The following is a 19,681-nucleotide window of genomic DNA, read 5'->3' as shown; positions in this document are numbered from 1 at the left end:
ATGCTGAGTTGCATCCAAAGAACACCATACCTACTGTGAAACATGGGGGTGGAAACATCATGCTTTGGGGCTGTTTTTCTGCAAAGGGACCAGGACGACTGCTCCGTGTAAAGGAAATAATGAATGGGGCCATGTATCGTGAGATTTTGAGTGACAACCTCCTTCCATCAGCAAGGGCATTGAAGATGAAACGTGGCTGGGTCTTTCAGCATTACAATGATCCCAAACACACCGCCCGGACAACGAAAGAGTGGCTTCGTAAGAAGCATTTCAAGGTCCTGGAGTGGCCTAGCCAGTCTCCAGATCTCAACCCCATAGAAAATCTTTGGAGGGAGTTGAAAGTCCGTGTTGCCCAGCGACAGCCCCAAAACATCACTGCTCTAGAGGAGATCTGCATGGAGGAATGGGCCAAAATACCAGCAACAGTGTGTGAAAACCTTGTGAAGACTTACAGAAAACGTTTGACCTCTGTCATTGCCAAAAAAGGGTATATAACAAAGTATTGAGATTAACTTTAGTTATTGACCAAATACTTATTTTTCACCATAATTTGCAAATAAATTCTTTAAAAATCAGACAATGTGATTTTCTGGATTTTTTTTTTCTCATTTTGTCTCTCATAGTTGAGGTATACCTAGGATGAAAATTACAGGCATCTCTCATCTTTTTAAGTGGGAGAACTTGCACAATTTGTGGCTGACTAATACTTTTTTTGAAGAAATGGCCAATAAAACTAAATTCTGCAAGTATAATGTACAGCCTGTTAAAGAAATATACTTTTAAAATAATTGATTCCCACAAACATATACTGTATGTGTTGCTAGTCTTTTTGAGTTGCCTGTCTACCTTGTCTACTTCTCATTGCCCATTTGAAATGATTGAATCGGCTCCATTCTGCTTCTGCTGTTTTTAACACAGCAGATACAAACTTCAACAGTTATTCATGTAAACAATTAAATGACTGCAAACTGAATGCCATTTAGCCGCTATGATTTCAGGTTCCTAGTATTGTGCATGCTGATTTACTCTTATTTGGAAAACTAGAGCATGCTTAGAAAACTGGAGCATGCTCAGACACATTAATGTCTGCTGTATAACAGAGAATAATGTTCACATTTTGGGAAAAATTGTGAGTTGGAAAACAATCCCTTATCCATAGATTCTTGTGCTAAGCAGAGATGTATTCATTTCTTTAACCACTGCACTGTAAGAGCTCATGTCTAAGAGTTACATCATCCCATCAAAAATGTGGCTAGTTGAAAGAAAAATAACCCAACAAAATTCACCAAGAAAAAATGACCTGCTGTTGTTGTAAAAGAAGAAGAAAATATTTGTGCAAATCATTATTATTTCAAGAAAAAATACTTTGGATTTCAAGAAAACACTTATAGAATGTGGTTATGCCTTTCAAATCTCCCCCACAGTAAATAAGGGTTAGTATCCCTGTTTATCTTTTCCAAGCCTTGGCCCACTTTGAATTTCTTTAAAGAATTATGACCCACTTCCTCATGAGTGTGGGAACAGGCAACAGTGAAAGTAAAAAAGTTGTGACGGCAACAAAATAGTGCTCTAGAAATCACTGAAGACCAACAGACGCAAGCTACGATCTGTATGTGTAGTCTTTTGCTGAGGGATAATCTTTCGGTCAACATCACCGACCCACGAGTGTCCCAGAGAGTATTTCCTCTTTGAATAAATCAAAATCAAAAAGCCTATTTTTTGGTTAATCATTTCAGTCACAATTGTATTATTCTTTCACTTTAAAATAGGTAGTTTAGATAATAACACGTCATTTGGATTAAAGAGGTAATGTTCAAAACTTGCTAGACTACTCACGTGATTTAAACTAATTTAATGAAGGACCAATTTAGCCAAGAAGTAAAATACCATCATACATGATTCGAATCAACTTGTTTATAATTAGAATACCTTAATAAGCTATATCCCAAACTATTAAAATAAGTCCTTATGTTGTCTTAATGCTGATGGTTAATCAGTGAAGTACTTTCTTGTCTTTCTGCAAGATGAGTGTAGGTGGAATGAAATTCCACATATCTTTATAATGCAATAATACTATTGTTAAAAACAACTGAAGCCTATGACTTGTGGAGGGTAGTGCACTGGTTAGCACTGTTACCTCACAGCAAACAGGATCGTACATTGCTGAATTTGCAGATCTCTGAATTGCCACTCAGATCTTTGGTGTTGTTCAGGGATTTATGAAGCTAAAGTTTTATAATGGCTCTCACCCTATGTGAACTATTGTAGGCTAGAAAGACCCCTTACCGCCTTTGAACTACTGTTGGCATATATAGGACACCACTGTGTGATGCCATCACCTTGGCTTTTTACTGTTTATTACCAAGATGCCGATCTATTTTGGCGGTGGGGACATGCCTCTTAAATGTTTTTAAGACTGGTTTATTGCAAATGTATTCCTGGTTTTTAAACTGCATCCAGGAAACTGCCAGTAATACCAATCAGCTGACACAGATCATTGTCAGTACCAAATACTTGTGACAGAAATATGACCAAGACATGTAAAGTAATAAGAAGATATATACTATTCTATTCTTCATACATTTAGATAAGTGATGGATTGATTAAGACATTACTCTGCAGTCAAATAAAAATAAACGCCACGATACAGTTTGTCATAACATTCCTTTAAAGTCATTAAAAATAAGTCTTAAAAATGCATCGTATATGTCATTAAGAAGCAATTTTACAGTAAGCCAAACAAAGTCACAATGAGTACTTGCACTTTGTTGCACTTTGTACATGTTGATGCTAATGCTTTTATCATTTTACTTAATAGCAGTGTATTTCTACTCTGTGGTATTACTACTTCTTTAAGTGAAAGATCTGAGTACTTGTTTGACCAATGCTTGCCAGATAAACGTTTACACTAAACCCTCAATCAACTCCTTTCTCCACCCAACTCACCATCATTCTGAGTGATAACACATACATAATGACTTAGGAGCCATGACCTCTGACCTCACAGAAAGGTACTTCTTCAACTTCTGACCGTTGTTGCATTAGGGCAGCCACACTGGAGCTGTTATTTTAAGTCTGAATCCTCAGGGATGCTTTTACTCTTCAAACACCAGAAATCTTCCAAGGGAAATAAGCTCTTACTGGGGGCTAATGGTGTGGAAACAAACTCTATTGATTGTAATCACACAGGACACAAGCATACAGTGATTGTGGCTTAGAAGGACTGCTTCTCTAACGCACCAATGTAACACTCCAAAGAGTCATTAATTACTTCTGGAGAACGTTGATGTGTGTTTAAGTCACCTGGCGGTAATCTGTGGTCAAGTTTATGTATCGATCTTATTTCTGAACGTGGCACTGATGAACGACTGCAAACAGAAGAAGTTCATTATTCAGCTTTTGGATAATTATAATGAAAGCTTACTTTCCAACAAGACCATTTGAATATTGTCAAGTTTATCTCTAATCACACTTACTTACTGAAGTTGACAATTTTAATGTAAGCGTTTTTTTTTTATGTTCTTTAAAAAGAAAGCACTTGGATATTGTGGTTCCTGAAATGATTACGTTTCTTTGATGCAGGATTTGCACGTCTTTAAGGTATTTTGTTTTCCCCGGCTGATAGGAAGATGGCAAATGATGAGCCTCTGCCTGATACTAGACAGAACAAATGCTGTTTACCCACAACAAAGGCTTTTGGTGTGTGACAATCTCATTTATCAAAAAGTTTGGTGTGCATGAGCTTGTTTAACATGTGTGTATTTGTAGTCTTTCTAATGATGATAAATGTATTGGTATAATCCTGATTGCATTTAGTTGAAAACATGAATTATGCTCACTGAGACAATGACACTGTAACCATCCACTTCCTCTGTTTGGCTTTCACGATTCTGATGTCTGGCCTGAAGTTTCCATTTCCCCCTTTTTATTTAATCCCATGTTGTCAGACTTTCAGTTTTACTTAATTTTTTTCTAGGAGACCTATTGCTGGGTTAAAACCATAGCTGTGTTAAGTCTGTGAAGTCCATTAAGCTGTTATGTGTGTGATTCTCTGCATTTAGGGCTGCAACTTGTGATTATTTTCATTTTTCATTATTTCTTTCCGTCAGAAAATGGTGAAAATGTAGATCAATGTTTCTACAACTCAAATTCATATAGATATCTGTCACACACGAGTAAATAAATCAATAAATATTAACATCCAAGAAGCTGGAATCTAACTTTTCTTTAAAAATTACACAAACCAATGAATGGTTTATCAAAGTAGGTGCTGATCACTTTTATAGTTGATAATTAATTGATTAGTTCATTGATCTCTGCAGCTCTATGGGCAATATGAAGAAACATGACTTGCTTGACCAGTTATTAATCAGCGTTTTAAAAAGTCCTGAAGTTTTAAGGGCTTTTTTTGGTGGATCATGTTGGACAGTAATCACATATTTCATAATCAAATAGAGCACTCTTTATGCTTTGAAGAAGATCATACAGATTTTGAATTTCCATTGAATAGTTTTTTTATTTCAGTCATTTATAAGCAAAATTAACATTGAAATATTTAAAGACACTTTGTATTTACAGGCTTGTATTATACATCATACAAGTATGACTTAAAAATAAATGATTTAATATATAATGAACAATGAAAAACAATAAAAAAACTTTAAAGAATGCAACATTTTTTGCAAGATTCTCACATTAATTACTTTAATTATAATTATTGAATTGAAAAATGTTTTCATCATTATCCTCACTTTAAATTAAAAAGGAAATGGTGTCAAATTATTTAAAATACACACTTTGTCATGAAAGGGCCTTTAAAACGCTAAATATTATCTACACCTGCATTTGCCATTTGTATTTTTTTAACTTTGTCTATGATTCATAAAGACAAAAAATATATATTTCATGAGCTGAGGAGTTATTCCCTTCTCGTGTATAGCGTGTTTAAACAGTTACCTAGGTTACAGCCACAGGTTTACAGTTAGGGATGTTCTCGACTCTTATCAGAAAAGCTGTATTTTTGGAGACATTGCAAAATCATTAGTTATATGACACTACACCACGACTCTTGTGTTTCATATGTGATAGCACATGAAAAGGGTTAAGCTCCGACTGCTGCTGGCTATATCCAGTCTTAGCACCGTGGCAAATGTCATGTTAATGGATGCCTGGGGTTCCTGGATCAACAGTGTGGCACCGATAAATCAAGAGGGAGCAAGGAATCAATCCCACTGCTGGGAGGAGTCTCTTTTCAAAGTGAACTTGGGAAGAGAGGGAACCCCCGTGGAGAGGGATCCCTCAGAAGGAAATGGCATCTTGCTTCCACACTCACCCTGTATCCTCTCCATACATGTGACAGGAAACAGTATGAAAACCATATAATATTAAACTAACATTTACTGCTGATAAGAGAGTGATTGCCTCATATAAAATCATCAATGGTGTTGTGACAGTACTTAAAGGGCCCATGTCATGCTTTTCCAGTTATTACCCGTCCCCTTGTGTGTTATGAAGGTTTTTATGCATGTAAACGGTCTGCAGAGTCAAAACCCCTCAAAATACACCCTGTAACACAGAAAAAACCTCCCCAAAACACCTCGTTGGAGATTTCTCATTTTCCATTGTTTACTTCCTGGGTATTGTGACGTGTGAATACCCAGAGGCCACACCCTCTGCCAGCATTTCACGAAACAAAGCTTCACAAACCTTTCAGCGATTCATGCCGGATATGTACAGCGTAGGGCACTGAAGAACGATGCTGTTCCTACTTTGTTTGGACCAGCGGGAGATTCGGGTACACAACCTGTAAGTATTCATTGTTGTTTGTGTATTTATGATGTTTAAAACCAACAAGGTATCTACCACGACTGTTTAAATGGGTAAACGTTTTTCGGGCTGCTAAGTTGGGATCGCGGAAAAATGCTCTCCGCAGACCCATGCTCACAGCGTTATAAACCTTTTTCTTACTCAATATCAAGCCAAACTTATTGTTTTTACTTCGGCTGTGAGTGTTTGTGTGCGTTCAGGATGAGTTTAGCTTGTTCTCGCTGCATCGCCGACCCGGAAGCCTGTCTGCTCCTCGCAGCAGATCGCAGCAACGAGCCTCCCAACGAGCCTCGCAACGTCCCGACCAATCAGAGCACACTGGGCTCACGGGGAATGGGGGGGGGGGGAAGGAGCTCCAACAAGCCGTTTAGGACAGAGTGAATACACATACTATACAGAGATGCTGTATGAGAAACCAATGTGAGTTTGGAAAATTGCACAATATAAATCTATTTTAGTATACCTCAACAATGGAATTATGATCAATAGAAATGGCCATGGCATGGGCCCTTTAACAGTTCGATATAATACTCGTCCATCAGTCTTATGAAAGTTTAAAAAGATAATATGTTACTTTTTAAAAGCCTTAAAATAAAGTCAGTTGGTTAAGTCATTGTTTAATGGAAGAAAATCTAATCTAGTGTAAATTATATTTCAGTTGCAAGTAAACAACAGCGTGCTGTCATTCTCTCTTCTCTCGAAACAAAATGTATTCCCAATTTCTTTATACATTGAAAAATTGTCAAGGAATGAGTGTAACTATATTGTTGAACAGTAACATAAAAATTTCAGCTGTTGAATTGCTTTTAAATATTTGCTGGCAGCAAATGATTTGTTATGGCATTGGGCATATCAGGTTTAGTATAAGCATAGCTGAAGTGTGACCCGATGCGAAACCATTGGTCACAGCAAATCAAGTTACAAAGGCAGAACCTGAGTTGAGACCTGAAGCCTTATTTTTCTCCTCCTGCACAGCGAGGTACCGAGGCTAACAAGCTGGCTGCAGTCCTGTGACTGCAGGGAGAGGTGACCCTGCCATTTCCCTCTCAATTACTGGAGGATAAATCTCACTGGTGTGCAGCGGGACATGAATGTGGGCGCAGCTTTATTCTGGCTGAACATATCAGTAAGGGTCCATGGCATCCAAATTCACAGGGCTTAACAGCCTGGGGGATGGACAGAGGAGAGGGGTGGCAAAGAAAAGATCAAATTAAGGCTGGAATGGGAAACAAGATCATCAAACCCGATTTGCATAACAAAGATACATCACACACACCAGGATGAAATATAAGTCTATTCTAAGTGTACATTCTGCACATCAATGACATAAATAACCACTAAAGCTGGGACTACAAGCCCTCTCATGGCACTATGAGTTTAAATATGGTAACCGCCATGACACTAATTCAACAACCAAATTAAACAAATTATTACTAACTGCAACTTTGACATGGAACCCGGTCAAGTGTGTAGTGTATGAAGAATCAGTCACTTAACTGTTTCTTCCAAATCTTCACACACGTACAAACCCAGTCCTCCAGCTCTTTATTGGAGAACATTTGTGTTTTAAGTCTGGATGAACATTTGTGAGCCTGTTGGTTCAATCAAGCATTAAGTTGGCTGATGCTGTTTTCCCTTTACACCCTGTGGTTGCCTGACAGTCTGCCATGAAGTCTCGTAGCAGAGCATAGCAGCCCATCAGTCCCGCGTCATTGGCTAAAATACTTGACCAATTTTTATTTGTAATCTTGTCGGTCTGTCTTTACCCCAGAGCAGTTAGGAACATTATACAGCGCTGGTGTGCTGTCTCGCAGAAGATTGGCCTATTGGATCAAGTAATTTCAGTCAAGTGTTTGAATGTAAAGAGTCCTGACTGACTGGTTCATGACCCGTGACAAGCTGTTTAATCATTCTGGTCAGAGTTCCTTGGTTAGCTGTCCAAGATATTTGGCGTCAGCATTCCCATGTGTCCAACCATGTCACTCCTGGGACCTCTCTGGACTTCATGTCACACAATACTCGTGACTATTTGCTTTAATTGCATCAACTGTGTTTGTGAAAATCATATTGCTTAGTTGGTAATACACAACCCCAGTATCAATCAAACACGGCTCAATCTGTTAATAGGACACTTAACTTTAAAAAGAACTTACTGGATGAAATAAACCCATTAAAACCATGTTATGTTTCACGCAGATTTGGTCTCATGTATCCTGGAACAGGACACTTATTCGTTATTTTGTGATTTCATCATATTCTTGTTTGCAAACACATTTTATTTTTCAATGCCCGTCAAGCAGAATAAGGTGTCAAGTCACATTAAAAAAGATTCTTGGGAGTTATACTTTTACCAAACATTTCTTATTGACACGGGGCAAAACAGTACAGAAATACTTTAAATATTATTTTGCATTAGCTAAATATGGATGAAAAACCCTCTGAACACAAAGGCAGTAATTGCAGGAACAAGTGTCATGTTAATTTACAGCAACACGTACAGTGCGATCTCACCTCTGTTTTTACACAAAGGCTAAGGTATGAAAAACAAAACTACTCAAAGACATTTGTTCTGTCTCGTGATAATCTCTTCATCTCTGAAAGTAAGATTGATTTGTTCCATACATTGTCCCTGAGTGAATGGAGAGAAACTACACAGTCAGCACAATTCATGTTCACACTAACACATAACACATCATACTGGAATGTACTGACATTACTGTGTGCCATGTTCATTTAGTTGATATCTACATAAATCCATTTTTGTCATAGTGTGGCATTGTCTCAGAGCCATAACATACATTTCACATACACTCACGCACAAGCTTCAGAGAGGTTATTGAGATACAGTATAATTATTTAAATGGAAGTTGAAAAGGCTAACAAAGGTGTATAGATTAAGTTAGCACCAGTTGTGTTGATTTACAAACAAATATAATACAATAATAGTCAAAGGATCACAATAATCACTTAAATTGAACAAACAATTTTGGAGAAAAACATCCTTTGTCTTGGAATATAAGAAATAAGTCAATTTCCAAAAGACTATACAGCTATTTTAGCAGAAAAAATAACAACATGAAGTTCAATATTCAGAATCTATATTATATTGAGCATCAAGTCTGTATAAACTCGAGGGCCTGGTCACACATCCACAACCTGAAGTGAATGTTTTACCCTTTCATTAAATTGAAATAAATTGGAACAAAATGTCAATTTTAGCACTAATTTATTTAGGTGGTCATTATCCTTAAATAATGACAGTTACGAAATGTTTGTCCTTTCTGTAATAGGAGTAAGTTGCTTCAACATAGCAGATTTCACATTTTAGAAATGAACACTTCAATTGTTTGCATCCAGTTTGTAGACACTGAAATATAGAGTAAAAACAGTTATATCCTCGTTCTCTAAATGAAACACAGGAATTGTTCTCCAGAAGGAAAAAAAAAACAGTTTTGAGTCCGGACCGGGGAGGAATTGTCTTCCTATCTCATCAATGTACAATGTGTTCCATCAAACCCTAATGTTTGACACTCCAATGAACACTCCTAACCTCATACCGGCGTGGTCCTTCTGATTCCTCCATCTTTCTGATCTTTCTGGAAGCAGTTGTGGACTTGTAAAAATCTAGAGTCCCTCTCTGGACTGTAGGGCCCAGCGGTCGCTCCCTTCAGAGTGTCCCTACCTCGGGAGTACAGGGATATATCCCCCATCGGCAGACCCATCCCTAACCCTCCTCCGCATGCTCCCCCGATCTTCATCCCCACTGGAGAGGGCTCGCGGGACGGGTCACTCGAACTGGATCGCGAGCGCCTTCGTCGATAGCGGTAACTTGGAATGCGAGAGTATGGTGAAGAAGAGGAAGTGGCTTTAATGAAGTTGCGTACGGCTCTGAAGCGCGTCTCTTTGTTTTTCTCGATGAATATGTTGACAGCGAGGACACCCACTGATTCAGCCACGATGAAGGAGAGGGCGCCGAAGTAAAAGGACCAGCCATAGTTGTAGTGGTTTTTCTTATCCTCGTCTTTCTTGTCACTCGGGTCTCCGGCGTTGCTGGAGATGTAGACGATGATGCCGATGATATTACTCAGGCCTGAAGAGAGCAGAAAAGGAGAGATGAAGATAGAGAGAAGCTGTAAAATGTATAATGTTTAGGCACATACGTTAAGTGAATGATAAAAGATGACAGCACGGTATCATCAAGATGCAGTCACACATTAGACAACCCTCGTAATCTACAGTATAACTTCATCCCCTTCAACACCTGATAACATTATCTTTACAAGTGATATTTATTCCTTGTTGGGTGACAGAATAATCTTTATTAAAAAATGTGTCATTAACAAGAACGTGATTTTAATATTCACACATTTCCTGCAGTTTTTTTACTTCTGAAATGCTCTTTTGGATTTTCACAACAAAACAAAATGTGTCACTCCCAATTAAAGAAAACAATAGCTTCAAGGTTAAGGCAAGATTTGCTTCAAGAGTGTAAGATATGTACACTTTATTTTTGGGTTTGTGTAAAAAAGACAAAGCCAGACGTATTTCATTTTTTGCCTAATTATAGAAACGGTTTGGGTAACTTAAACAAGACAGAAGTGGACATCTTACATAGTTTATGTCATTTGTGCTTTTGTCCTTCGATGTCTTTCTTTCTGTCGTACTGCAAATAATGTATTTGTTGTTGCAGCAGCTTGTGTGTATATACTGTATCTGTAGTGCAACTGCTCCTACCTGCAGCCACAAACAGGATGCCAGCACTGAGCAGGATGTTGTTCTTGTTGTTGTAGAAGCGTCCGAACCCGACACACAGGCCCCCCAACATCAGCAGAACGTTGCTCAGAATGGGGAAAAGGCTCGATGCACGAACTATACCTGTTCATAAGAGACAGTGAAGCCTCCTTGTGAGTAAGATTGAAGAAACACATCACTTAAAATGACAGTTTTCCTCGGAGTCAGTCCTCTATTTGTTTACATATACACTATGCACATTCCTACCAATGGTTTTCACACTATGTCACTTATCAACAGGTGGCAGTTACATCAGAACATATGCAGGTACACCTTCTGAGCAGCAAATACATCAAATAAGAAGACTGCTAGCAAACAACCATGGACGTAATGCAATCTGTAAATACTTTTTTTGTATCAGCTTTGCATACATTGTAAGAGGCAGATGCATTTAACATATTTAAAAGAGGTAAACAATACATACACAACTCTGAAAATTACACATTTAGTTAGAATGCACAGTCCTTCAACATAATACTGTCCAAGTATTCTTCGAAAACATTATAAAATACATGATGTAGTTAATACGTTTTTTTCTGATCCCAATACCCCTGTGGAGGCAAACTAAATCACTGCCATGGGTTCAACAGATGGATGCTTCCACAGAGACTAAAGCCTGAGTAGCATACGTTCATTTCCATGACACTAACAGCCATGGGTTGAGGGTTTATTGAAATGTATCAATTTAGACAACAGCAAAGATAGGAACAGTTGCTTTGGGACACAGGGCATCAAACTAAATGCCAAACGTAATTTGTACAGTAAGGCTCACCTGGAACCTTAAGGAACATGGATAGATGGATTGAATTGTAATAGCCTAAACCACCCATAGTTTTAAAACAATTATTTTAGTAAAGCCATATTTTAGACCTATTACTCTTCTGCACACAACACATTCATCACCTCCATAGCTCCAATTACTGTCATGACATCAGACTTTTATGGGGGAGGCACAGAGATGTCTTGATACATTAAGTGCCCTTGTGAAAACTCCATCACCACTCGAAGAAAGGATGAAGAGGATTAAGGGTTTAAGTGTTTGAAGATGAAGAGATTGCGATGACTTACGTAAGATGTACTCGGAGCTGTCTGTATCGTAGTCGTTATCCTCTGGAAAATGATTGATCCGAAAACAGCTTCCTTTGTTGATACCTGTAGAGTAGCCAAAAGCACACAGAATGTGATGGATGGCAGTAACAGCCTGTGCAGGGACACAATAACAACACAGTCTTAATAATGGAGCAAGGCATGAAATTCTCCAATTATGGTAGAAGGTATAGAAGAAAATAAAGGTTGACCATCCAGCGAATCGATGTGAAGCGTTTGTGATCATGAGAGAAAAAAGTGATTGACTTTTTTCTTGTAAAATAATATCTAAACCAATGCTGAACTGGCTTGTTTTCACCTCTAACCATGTCAGACAGCATCTGAGGACATGGTGTTGTGGATTTGAGATTCTGGAGTTCTCAAGCCCTCAGACACCTTCTATTCAAAGACCCAGGTTGTGTTCCAATAGTCCATTTAGCTTAGGAACCTTCCTAACCAAGTGAAATGACCCGGAAGTACGTCAGTGGCAGCCATGTTAAGTGCCGTTCCAATTCTCCAAATGAAAGGAAAGGAGGTTTCAAACTTCCTTTATAACCTCCTTTAGCTTAGGAACCACTGGACCTCCCTTGACGAAAGGAGAGGAGAAACTGCTGCCCCACAATGCCTTGCAGTCGCAGCATTTGCGTCACACAACAGTCGGCCGTTCACGGAAACAAACGATTATGACGGAGAAATTATATCATGAAAGTTACGGTGCTTATTAAGCATTTTAAAACGTATGTGGTAAGTTGCAAAAGTGCTTTGTTTTGAACGTTCATCAGTATTATAATCAAAAAGAGAAATATGAACGTTAGTTTTTACTGAAATGATCAAATAAAGTAAACATTTCACTGAGCTGTGTGGGTTTGTTCAACTTTTAAAATATGTTTGAATGGTGATATACACAGTGATAAGTGTTAAGGACTTACGTTTATAATAAATACATTTGTATTGATTTTAAGATATTTTTATACAATCATACATATGGGATAATTTGTATTAATGTGGACCGGAGGGGGAAGGTGACGAGCATAAATTTCACTTTCCTTTTTTATTTCAGTAACAACTTTGGTCATGAAGAATATGTTTCTCTGTTGTCCACGTTCATAAAGCATAAAACAACAGCATCAGAGCACGGTGCAGTCTCTAGATGAGTCCCTCGGTCTTAATAAACATCCATGTAGTCCCTTGTATAGAACACTGTAGTTTCCATAGTTTCACCACAGCAGCAGACGCACACAATGACGTCTGCTGGCGCATCATAAACACGTTGGATAGTGAAAGTGCATTCAGATTCTCTAAAGTACAGCAGTCTCTTCTCCTAAGTCCTTTTGAATTCTCCTATCCACTATCCCTTAACCCCGTGACGTTTCACTCAGAGGTGAAGGAATAGGAGATAAGGTTAGAATTTAGGAGCTGATTTTCTTGGATTATCGGAACGCAACCCCAGTCTCTTCCCCGAGAACATTTTACCTCCACCTTTAAGGGAATAAAACATTGGAGCATTATGAATATTGAAAGGTTAGACTGTGAATTAAAGTCAGACTTCTGTTTTTTTCTACCACATCCTGTCACTTCTCCCTTTGCTTCTGTTTTTGTTGCTGTGGAGCAATGATAGACATGCCTGCAGATGTGACAATGGACATGCACTATCTGTGTTAAAATTGCTACATGTCTAAAATATAGCATTGGAATCTCTCATACACTTAATATATACAGTGTGTGTTTCATGTGACACAAAATATTGCTCTTCTAATATGAAAAATGAGCAGAAGTTGGACCAATTTATTCAATCCCCCCCCCCAGTCTCTCGTCAACTGCCTGCATGACATTAAAACCTGGATGTCGTCCAACTATCTCAAACTAAACACCCGGAAAACAGAGCTCATGGTTGTGGCACCCAAGGCGCTGCTCCGGAAGGTTGGTAACTTCATCCTTGAGGTTGACGGCTGCTCCATCTCCCCATCTCCTGAAGCCTGCAACCTGGGTGTCATCCTTGACTCCACCCTTTCCTTCCACTCCCACATCAAGTCTGTTACCAAATCGGCCTTTTCCCATCTAAAGAACATTGCCAGACTCCGACCGTCATTCTCGGAGTCGGTTGCAGAAAACCTAGTCCATGCTTTCGTTACCTCCCGCTTGGACTACTGCGATGGTCTCCTGTTTAGGGTTCCCAACAAAACCCTGGACAGGCTCCAGTATGTTCAAAACTGTGCTGCTGGGGTACTCACACATAGAAAGCCGTGGCAGCACATCACTCCCACCCTCATCCACCTCCACTGGCTGCCGGTCAAGTCCCGCATAACTTACAAAGTCTTCCTCCATGCCCCCCAGTACTTATCGGACATCCTTCGCCCACATGCCACACCCCGGAACCTGCGGTCTTCAGACTCCAGCCCGCTTACCACCCCCCACACCAACCTGCGAACCTTCGGGGACAGAGCCTTCAGTGGCAGCCCCCACCCACTGGAACGCTCCCCACGCTTGACGCCTTCCAAAGGGCCCTCAAGTTCCATCTGTTTTCTAAGGCCTTTGGCCCCTAATCTATTTGTTGTTTTTTCTGTTTGACTGTTTGTCTGACTGCCTTTTATTATGTTTGTTTCTACTCCTGTTCTTCTCTGTAAAGCGACCTTGGGTCTCATTAAAGGCGCTATATAAATCCAAGCTATTATTATTATTATTATTATTAAGCTAGTGTCACCTTTGTCTGCTACATTTTCAAGGTTAATGCCTGTGGCGGGAAAGAGAGAAACGGAAAATCTATACCCACAAAGGTATAGTGATGAAACATCCAGGAGTCTATCTTCACCTACTCCACTCTCTGAACCTCACTCGTTCAGTCTCTTTAAACTCTCTCCTTCTGTCTCTTTTTACAACACTCTTACTACTATCATGTCTCAATTACCCACTTCTCTCCCTCCTGTGTTCCAGATGTTTTCCTCTTCAACCCCCTCAGCTTCCCTTTGATCTTTTATTTACCAAGCACATATTTCGATCGACACAGAAGCACATTCAGTTGAAATATAATCTTTGTTCTTGCTGTATGAGTGTATCTCGCTTGTATTTCCCATTTGTAAGAAGTGTAATTGGAGGTTTTCTCCTTATTGTGGCATCTGTAAATGTCCAGGAAAAAAAGAGTAACAGATGTAGGGTAAAGGATAAAGAATCAGGAAGTCAAAAAAGGGTAGTCCTTGACAAAAGAAAATGTGGACTTACACTAAATCGATTTGTAGACTAATTGATCGATTGATGTAATTATCGTAAGTATCTCCACAAAGAATCATGCATATGAACCACTTTAATCTGTGACTCTCACATTCTCATAAGATTCTTGAAGATAAGTCATTCTGCATGAAAAAAGGATTAACAATTACTTATCAAATAAAAAATCTAGCAGTCTATGACTAAAAAGACCAAATAATCAAATAGACCCACAAGTCATTAATGAGAGGAGTAGCGCTGAGAGAGAGAGAGAGAGAGAGAGAGAGAAAGAGAGAGAGAGAGAGAGAGAGAGAGAGAGAGGGGGGGGGGCTCACTAGGGGAGGTATCTCCCCAGAGCCCATCTGTCTGAGAGACCAGAGCCCATCTTTTATTACTCAGCATATCTTCACCATGGCAACCTTCCCCGGCAACCCAGAATCACATTTCTAGCTCCGCTTCTCAGAGGAAGCCTTTCACATCTTTCTAATGCATTCACCACACACACACACACACGCACACACGCACACACGCACACACGCACACACGCACACACACACGCCGATTTGTCCATTTGAAGTCAGACCGAATTTCTGTTTGAAACAAGTCATGTCTTTTAGTCCAACTGCAGCGTGTTCAGCGATCAGGGATGATTAGCTTAAGTGAGAGTTCTTGTCGTATTTCAGCTTCAATGGCTGCAGAACAAGACTTCACTTTGTTTCCATAAAAGCTAATTTGCCATCACACTCAGTGAACCTCATCATTGTTTTACAAGACACAACACTCAAACAGACGTCTATTTGGTACATTAGGGAGACAATTTCTTCTACGAGGTTAGCCAACATGTCCCCGTGCATATCCATTATTTATCCCGTCCATTTTACCTGATATAACTGGTTGAATTCCATCTTGTTCTTTGCTCCTGGAGGCGAATACATATTTTCTGGACAGTCAAATTAGTTATTAAAACCATTTTTCCAAAAATCAAAACAAGCAAACCAGTCAACCACAATAGGAAAATGCTAGGTAAGCAGGACCTAAAAAAATAACTTTCCACTAACTTTTTATATCCAAAAAATGCATTTAGCGAAACAAGTGCCACTCAACGTTAGTGTGTGTGAGAAGCAGCAAGTATTGCATGTAACACACATCCAACAATATATGAGGGAAAGAGCATGGCGGAACAGACCGCAGATGTTTAACAGCGAGCACTCCATCTAACTTCTGGTGACGATACTCTCAAGAGTTGGAGGCGAGAGACATGGAATGTGTCTTTTGAGTAACTTTACAGGAAATCCATAAATAGTGATGCTCTTTGATATCTCAAAACTCAAGAGCCTTAACAGTGCAGAGCAAAAGTGCATGGAGTGTGACTTCTGTAATGACTGCATTCAGTACATGAGACAAACACAACTTATGTTTGATTACAAAGGCAGCCAATGTTTGGTTGCAAAACAATTATGAACAGTAACAAACATGCCATATTTCACCTGTAGGAAAGTGTGGAAAAGCTGATTCTGCTTACAATCATGAGATTACAGAGATAATACTTTAGTTAGCAGTGCCATGATTAGCCCCTATACATCTGGGATTGTACCTTATATCATTTCATTTTCATCTTTAATTTGAACAAAATTAAATGTTAAACAGAATACCCTATTGGTAGAACACAGTATTTTTGTATTTGTTTCTACCAAAAATATAGATTTATCTATGTTTGCCTTATTTTTGCTGGGTTTTCAGATACAAAAAAATCATTCAAAGCGGAGGGTTTCAGCAGTAGTGGAAAGAGGGGGCTGATGCAAGACTTATTTTCACGGATCACCTGAATGATCTCATTGATCCCGCTTTTCTCCAATGAAGCGCGCAATGGTGTGCAAAGGTGTCCAAGCAACACCTGCAAAGCTGTCCAAGCAACACCTCTGAGCAGGAAGCCCTCCCAAAATCCCTCGTGCGTGTGTGCTGGGGATCATGGATAAGCAGCACAACAGCTGAGGAAATGTTGACAGGATTTCAAGAAGAACGGCAGTTTCTTACAACTTCTGTTGCTGAAAAGTATTCGTCTAGTTTTTTATAGGGTTGCCGAGCAACCATGCCTTACATTATTATCCTACTGGAAAAAATATATCTCTTCCTCGTAAATGTGTGTACATGTAAAACACAAAAAATGCCTCTTATTAGTCATGATCTGTGTATTGAGTCCAATTTTTCATTGACAAACTAATTAATTTACAAGGGAAATTGACTCAAACGTAGCATTACGCATGCACAACACTACTTTTGCGCGCAACAAGCAGCAGTTTCCCTCCAATTTTTCCTTTTTAATATCATGCCCAAGTCACTTTTTTTAATGCTATTTAACAAATTCAACAGAATAAATGAGTAATAATGATGATGTACCCCTTGGCAGACTTTAATTGATGGTGCTTCGTTACACCAAGCAAACAGGAATTTGTAAAAAGCAAGGCGTTTCAAGTATTTTTTATTTCGTTTTCCCACCTGTAGCATTTGTTTAAACCCGTTTTCAATGAAGAGTGTTTGATCCACCTGGAAACGTTGTCACCTCCCCGCCGTAAAAAAGCAGAAGGCTGGAAACAATATCACCCAGCGAAGACAACAAAAAAGTGACCAAAAGTTCATGGAATTACAGTTACAAGCATATGCAATTTCAGTTTACCTTCAATACAGCAGATCCTCCACAGCCCGGAGTGCGTCAGGTCGCCTTTCACTTTCTTGGTTTGCACCTGGGAATCATCGGTGGCATTTGTGGTGTTGCAGATGTACGCCCGAGAGTAAAGCCAGTAGTCGGTGCCGATGGCGATGGTCATGAGACTGAAGGCGGCGAAGGCCCCCGCGATGGCCAGCAGAGTCTGAACCCCTCGGTCACACCATGCCATGGCGTCTCATACTGTTTGGATCCTCCACAGCAGCTTACGCACACCGCGAGGAGCGCATGGTGCCCATGATCTGTGAGAGGAAGCGCGCGCGTCTCGCGGTTTTTCCTCTCATCAAGCCAAGTCTCGATTGATAACAGCTCGGTTACTGCTCCTCTTCCTCCTAAACTTCAGATTGAGAACAATACAAGTTTCTGAGTTTGACACGATGGCAGTTTTCGTTTAATTCCTTTGAGTTGACTGGTTACATCTTCATTCCTACAGGTGACGAATTACAAAAATATTGAAACACATCCTTTGAAAGTATGTTATTGAAATGAATTTAAAGGAAGTTCATAAAACGTCAAGGATGTCAAGGATCCGAGGCTTTCTGGCTGCTTTACAGTTTAGTTTATAATAGTAAACTGCACGGTTTAACAAAGAATGCAGCGTCGTTCATTCAAACCACACCTTCCACGGCTGTAGCTAAGCCAATAGGAAACGTCTGTGTTCACAACTGCTGGAAGAGGAGAACATCAGACATACACTAACATATACACTAGAAAATTAAGAGGATAAATTCACAGAGGAAAATAGGCAACTAGGGTTTGCAGTTTTTTTTTTACATACAAAATAATCTACTAACCCATGCTTACAAAAAACATATACACATCAAGAACATAGTCATTATTAATTCGGACATGCAGTTCAGAAACTGAAATGTTTTCCAAAACATCTTGAAATCAATTTATGATAAAAACACAGCCACTGACAGCAAAGTGCACTCTAAAAACAAATGCCTTGGCTCAACAAAGAAAATCAACGCAAAAGTTTGCATCGATGTTTATTGAGTTAAGACAACTTCTAATTAAATTGTCAACAAAGTTATTTGAGTTAGGGGAGAAGGCTTTTCCTCTACAATCAGAGGTGTTTTTAATTACCACTTACTTAATAATTGGTAGCATAAACACAAGTTTTGAAGTTGATTACTCAAATGATTAAGTTGTTCCAATTAGTTTTACCACATGATTTATAAGGAATTTTAAGTTGTATGTACTTAATTACCATCATTGTGAACACACGTTTTTAAGTTGACAACCATTTATAAATTAACTTGCTCCAAATATATTGTATTCAATCGTTTTTTTTCGTAGCTTTTTCATGTTTTTGCCTTTAAAGAAAGAAATTAATTGATTCCACAACAAAAATATTAGGCAATTCACTTTTTATTTTGAACTGCAGTTGTTTATTTCAACACATGATGTTTCAATCAGGAGATAATTCATTTTGTTTGAACATTTATTGACACATGCCATATGATAAGGTGCATGAACACCTGAAATCACAGCTGACTGCAGGACAGAGGAGAACCATTTTACAGTTTCGCTGCAGCATGTTGATTGGCTGTTGGAGAATGAGGTGAAATGTAATAGGTTAAAGAGAACGCCTGTGATGAGCTGATTATAAGCAGCTGCGGAGTGGATGTATATACACCCAGTCTTCCTGAAAGAACTTGCGCTGAGCTTCATTTAAATCTTGAAAAAATATATAAATAACACAAATTTAAATTGCCCCACAAATAATAAATAAACACATTAGCCTTATTACCATGGGAAATGGGGACACGGCAAATAAATGCTGCCATCACAACGAAGTTAGAGGCCTTTGCATATTTAAAACCAGTGCCAAATATGTCAAATCTGTAAAGTTTTCGTAAAACTACAGTAACAAACTCTCATTGGCCACCAATCTGCAGATCACACACATCAATTTGACAAAATATGTAACAAAGATGTTTACACTGCCGACAGTCATTATTTCAAACAGTATGAACACATTTAACGCAGAATGCTTGCTCATTCATTTGTTTCCCTCGACTACGATGGTTGCCATCGTATGGTCAGATC

At 39.0% G+C, this 19,681-nt stretch overlaps 1 protein-coding gene across 1 annotated transcript; it reads right to left on the bottom strand.

Annotated features, from left to right (window-relative positions):
• Nucleotides 1-8,105: 8,105 nt before the first annotated feature.
• LOC307017205 (voltage-dependent calcium channel gamma-4 subunit-like) lies at nt 8,106-18,156 on the bottom strand. The gene is made up of 4 exons (XM_079646754.1): nt 17,579-18,156; nt 11,686-11,769; nt 10,561-10,701; nt 8,106-9,916 (listed from the first exon to the last, which is right to left on the bottom strand). Exons 1-4 carry the CDS (start codon nt 17,796-17,798, stop codon nt 9,378-9,380), a joined length of 984 nt encoding a protein of 327 aa, XP_079502880.1. The 5' UTR covers nt 17,799-18,156; the 3' UTR covers nt 8,106-9,377.
• Nucleotides 18,157-19,681: the final 1,525 nt, after the last annotated feature.

Source organism: Notothenia rossii, assembly GCF_949606895.1.
Source record: "Notothenia rossii genome assembly, chromosome: 1".
Lineage (NCBI taxonomy): Eukaryota > Metazoa > Chordata > Actinopteri > Perciformes > Nototheniidae > Notothenia > Notothenia rossii.
The sequence above is the reverse complement of the archived record's forward strand: the minus strand, read 5'-3'. Positions and strand labels throughout refer to the sequence as shown.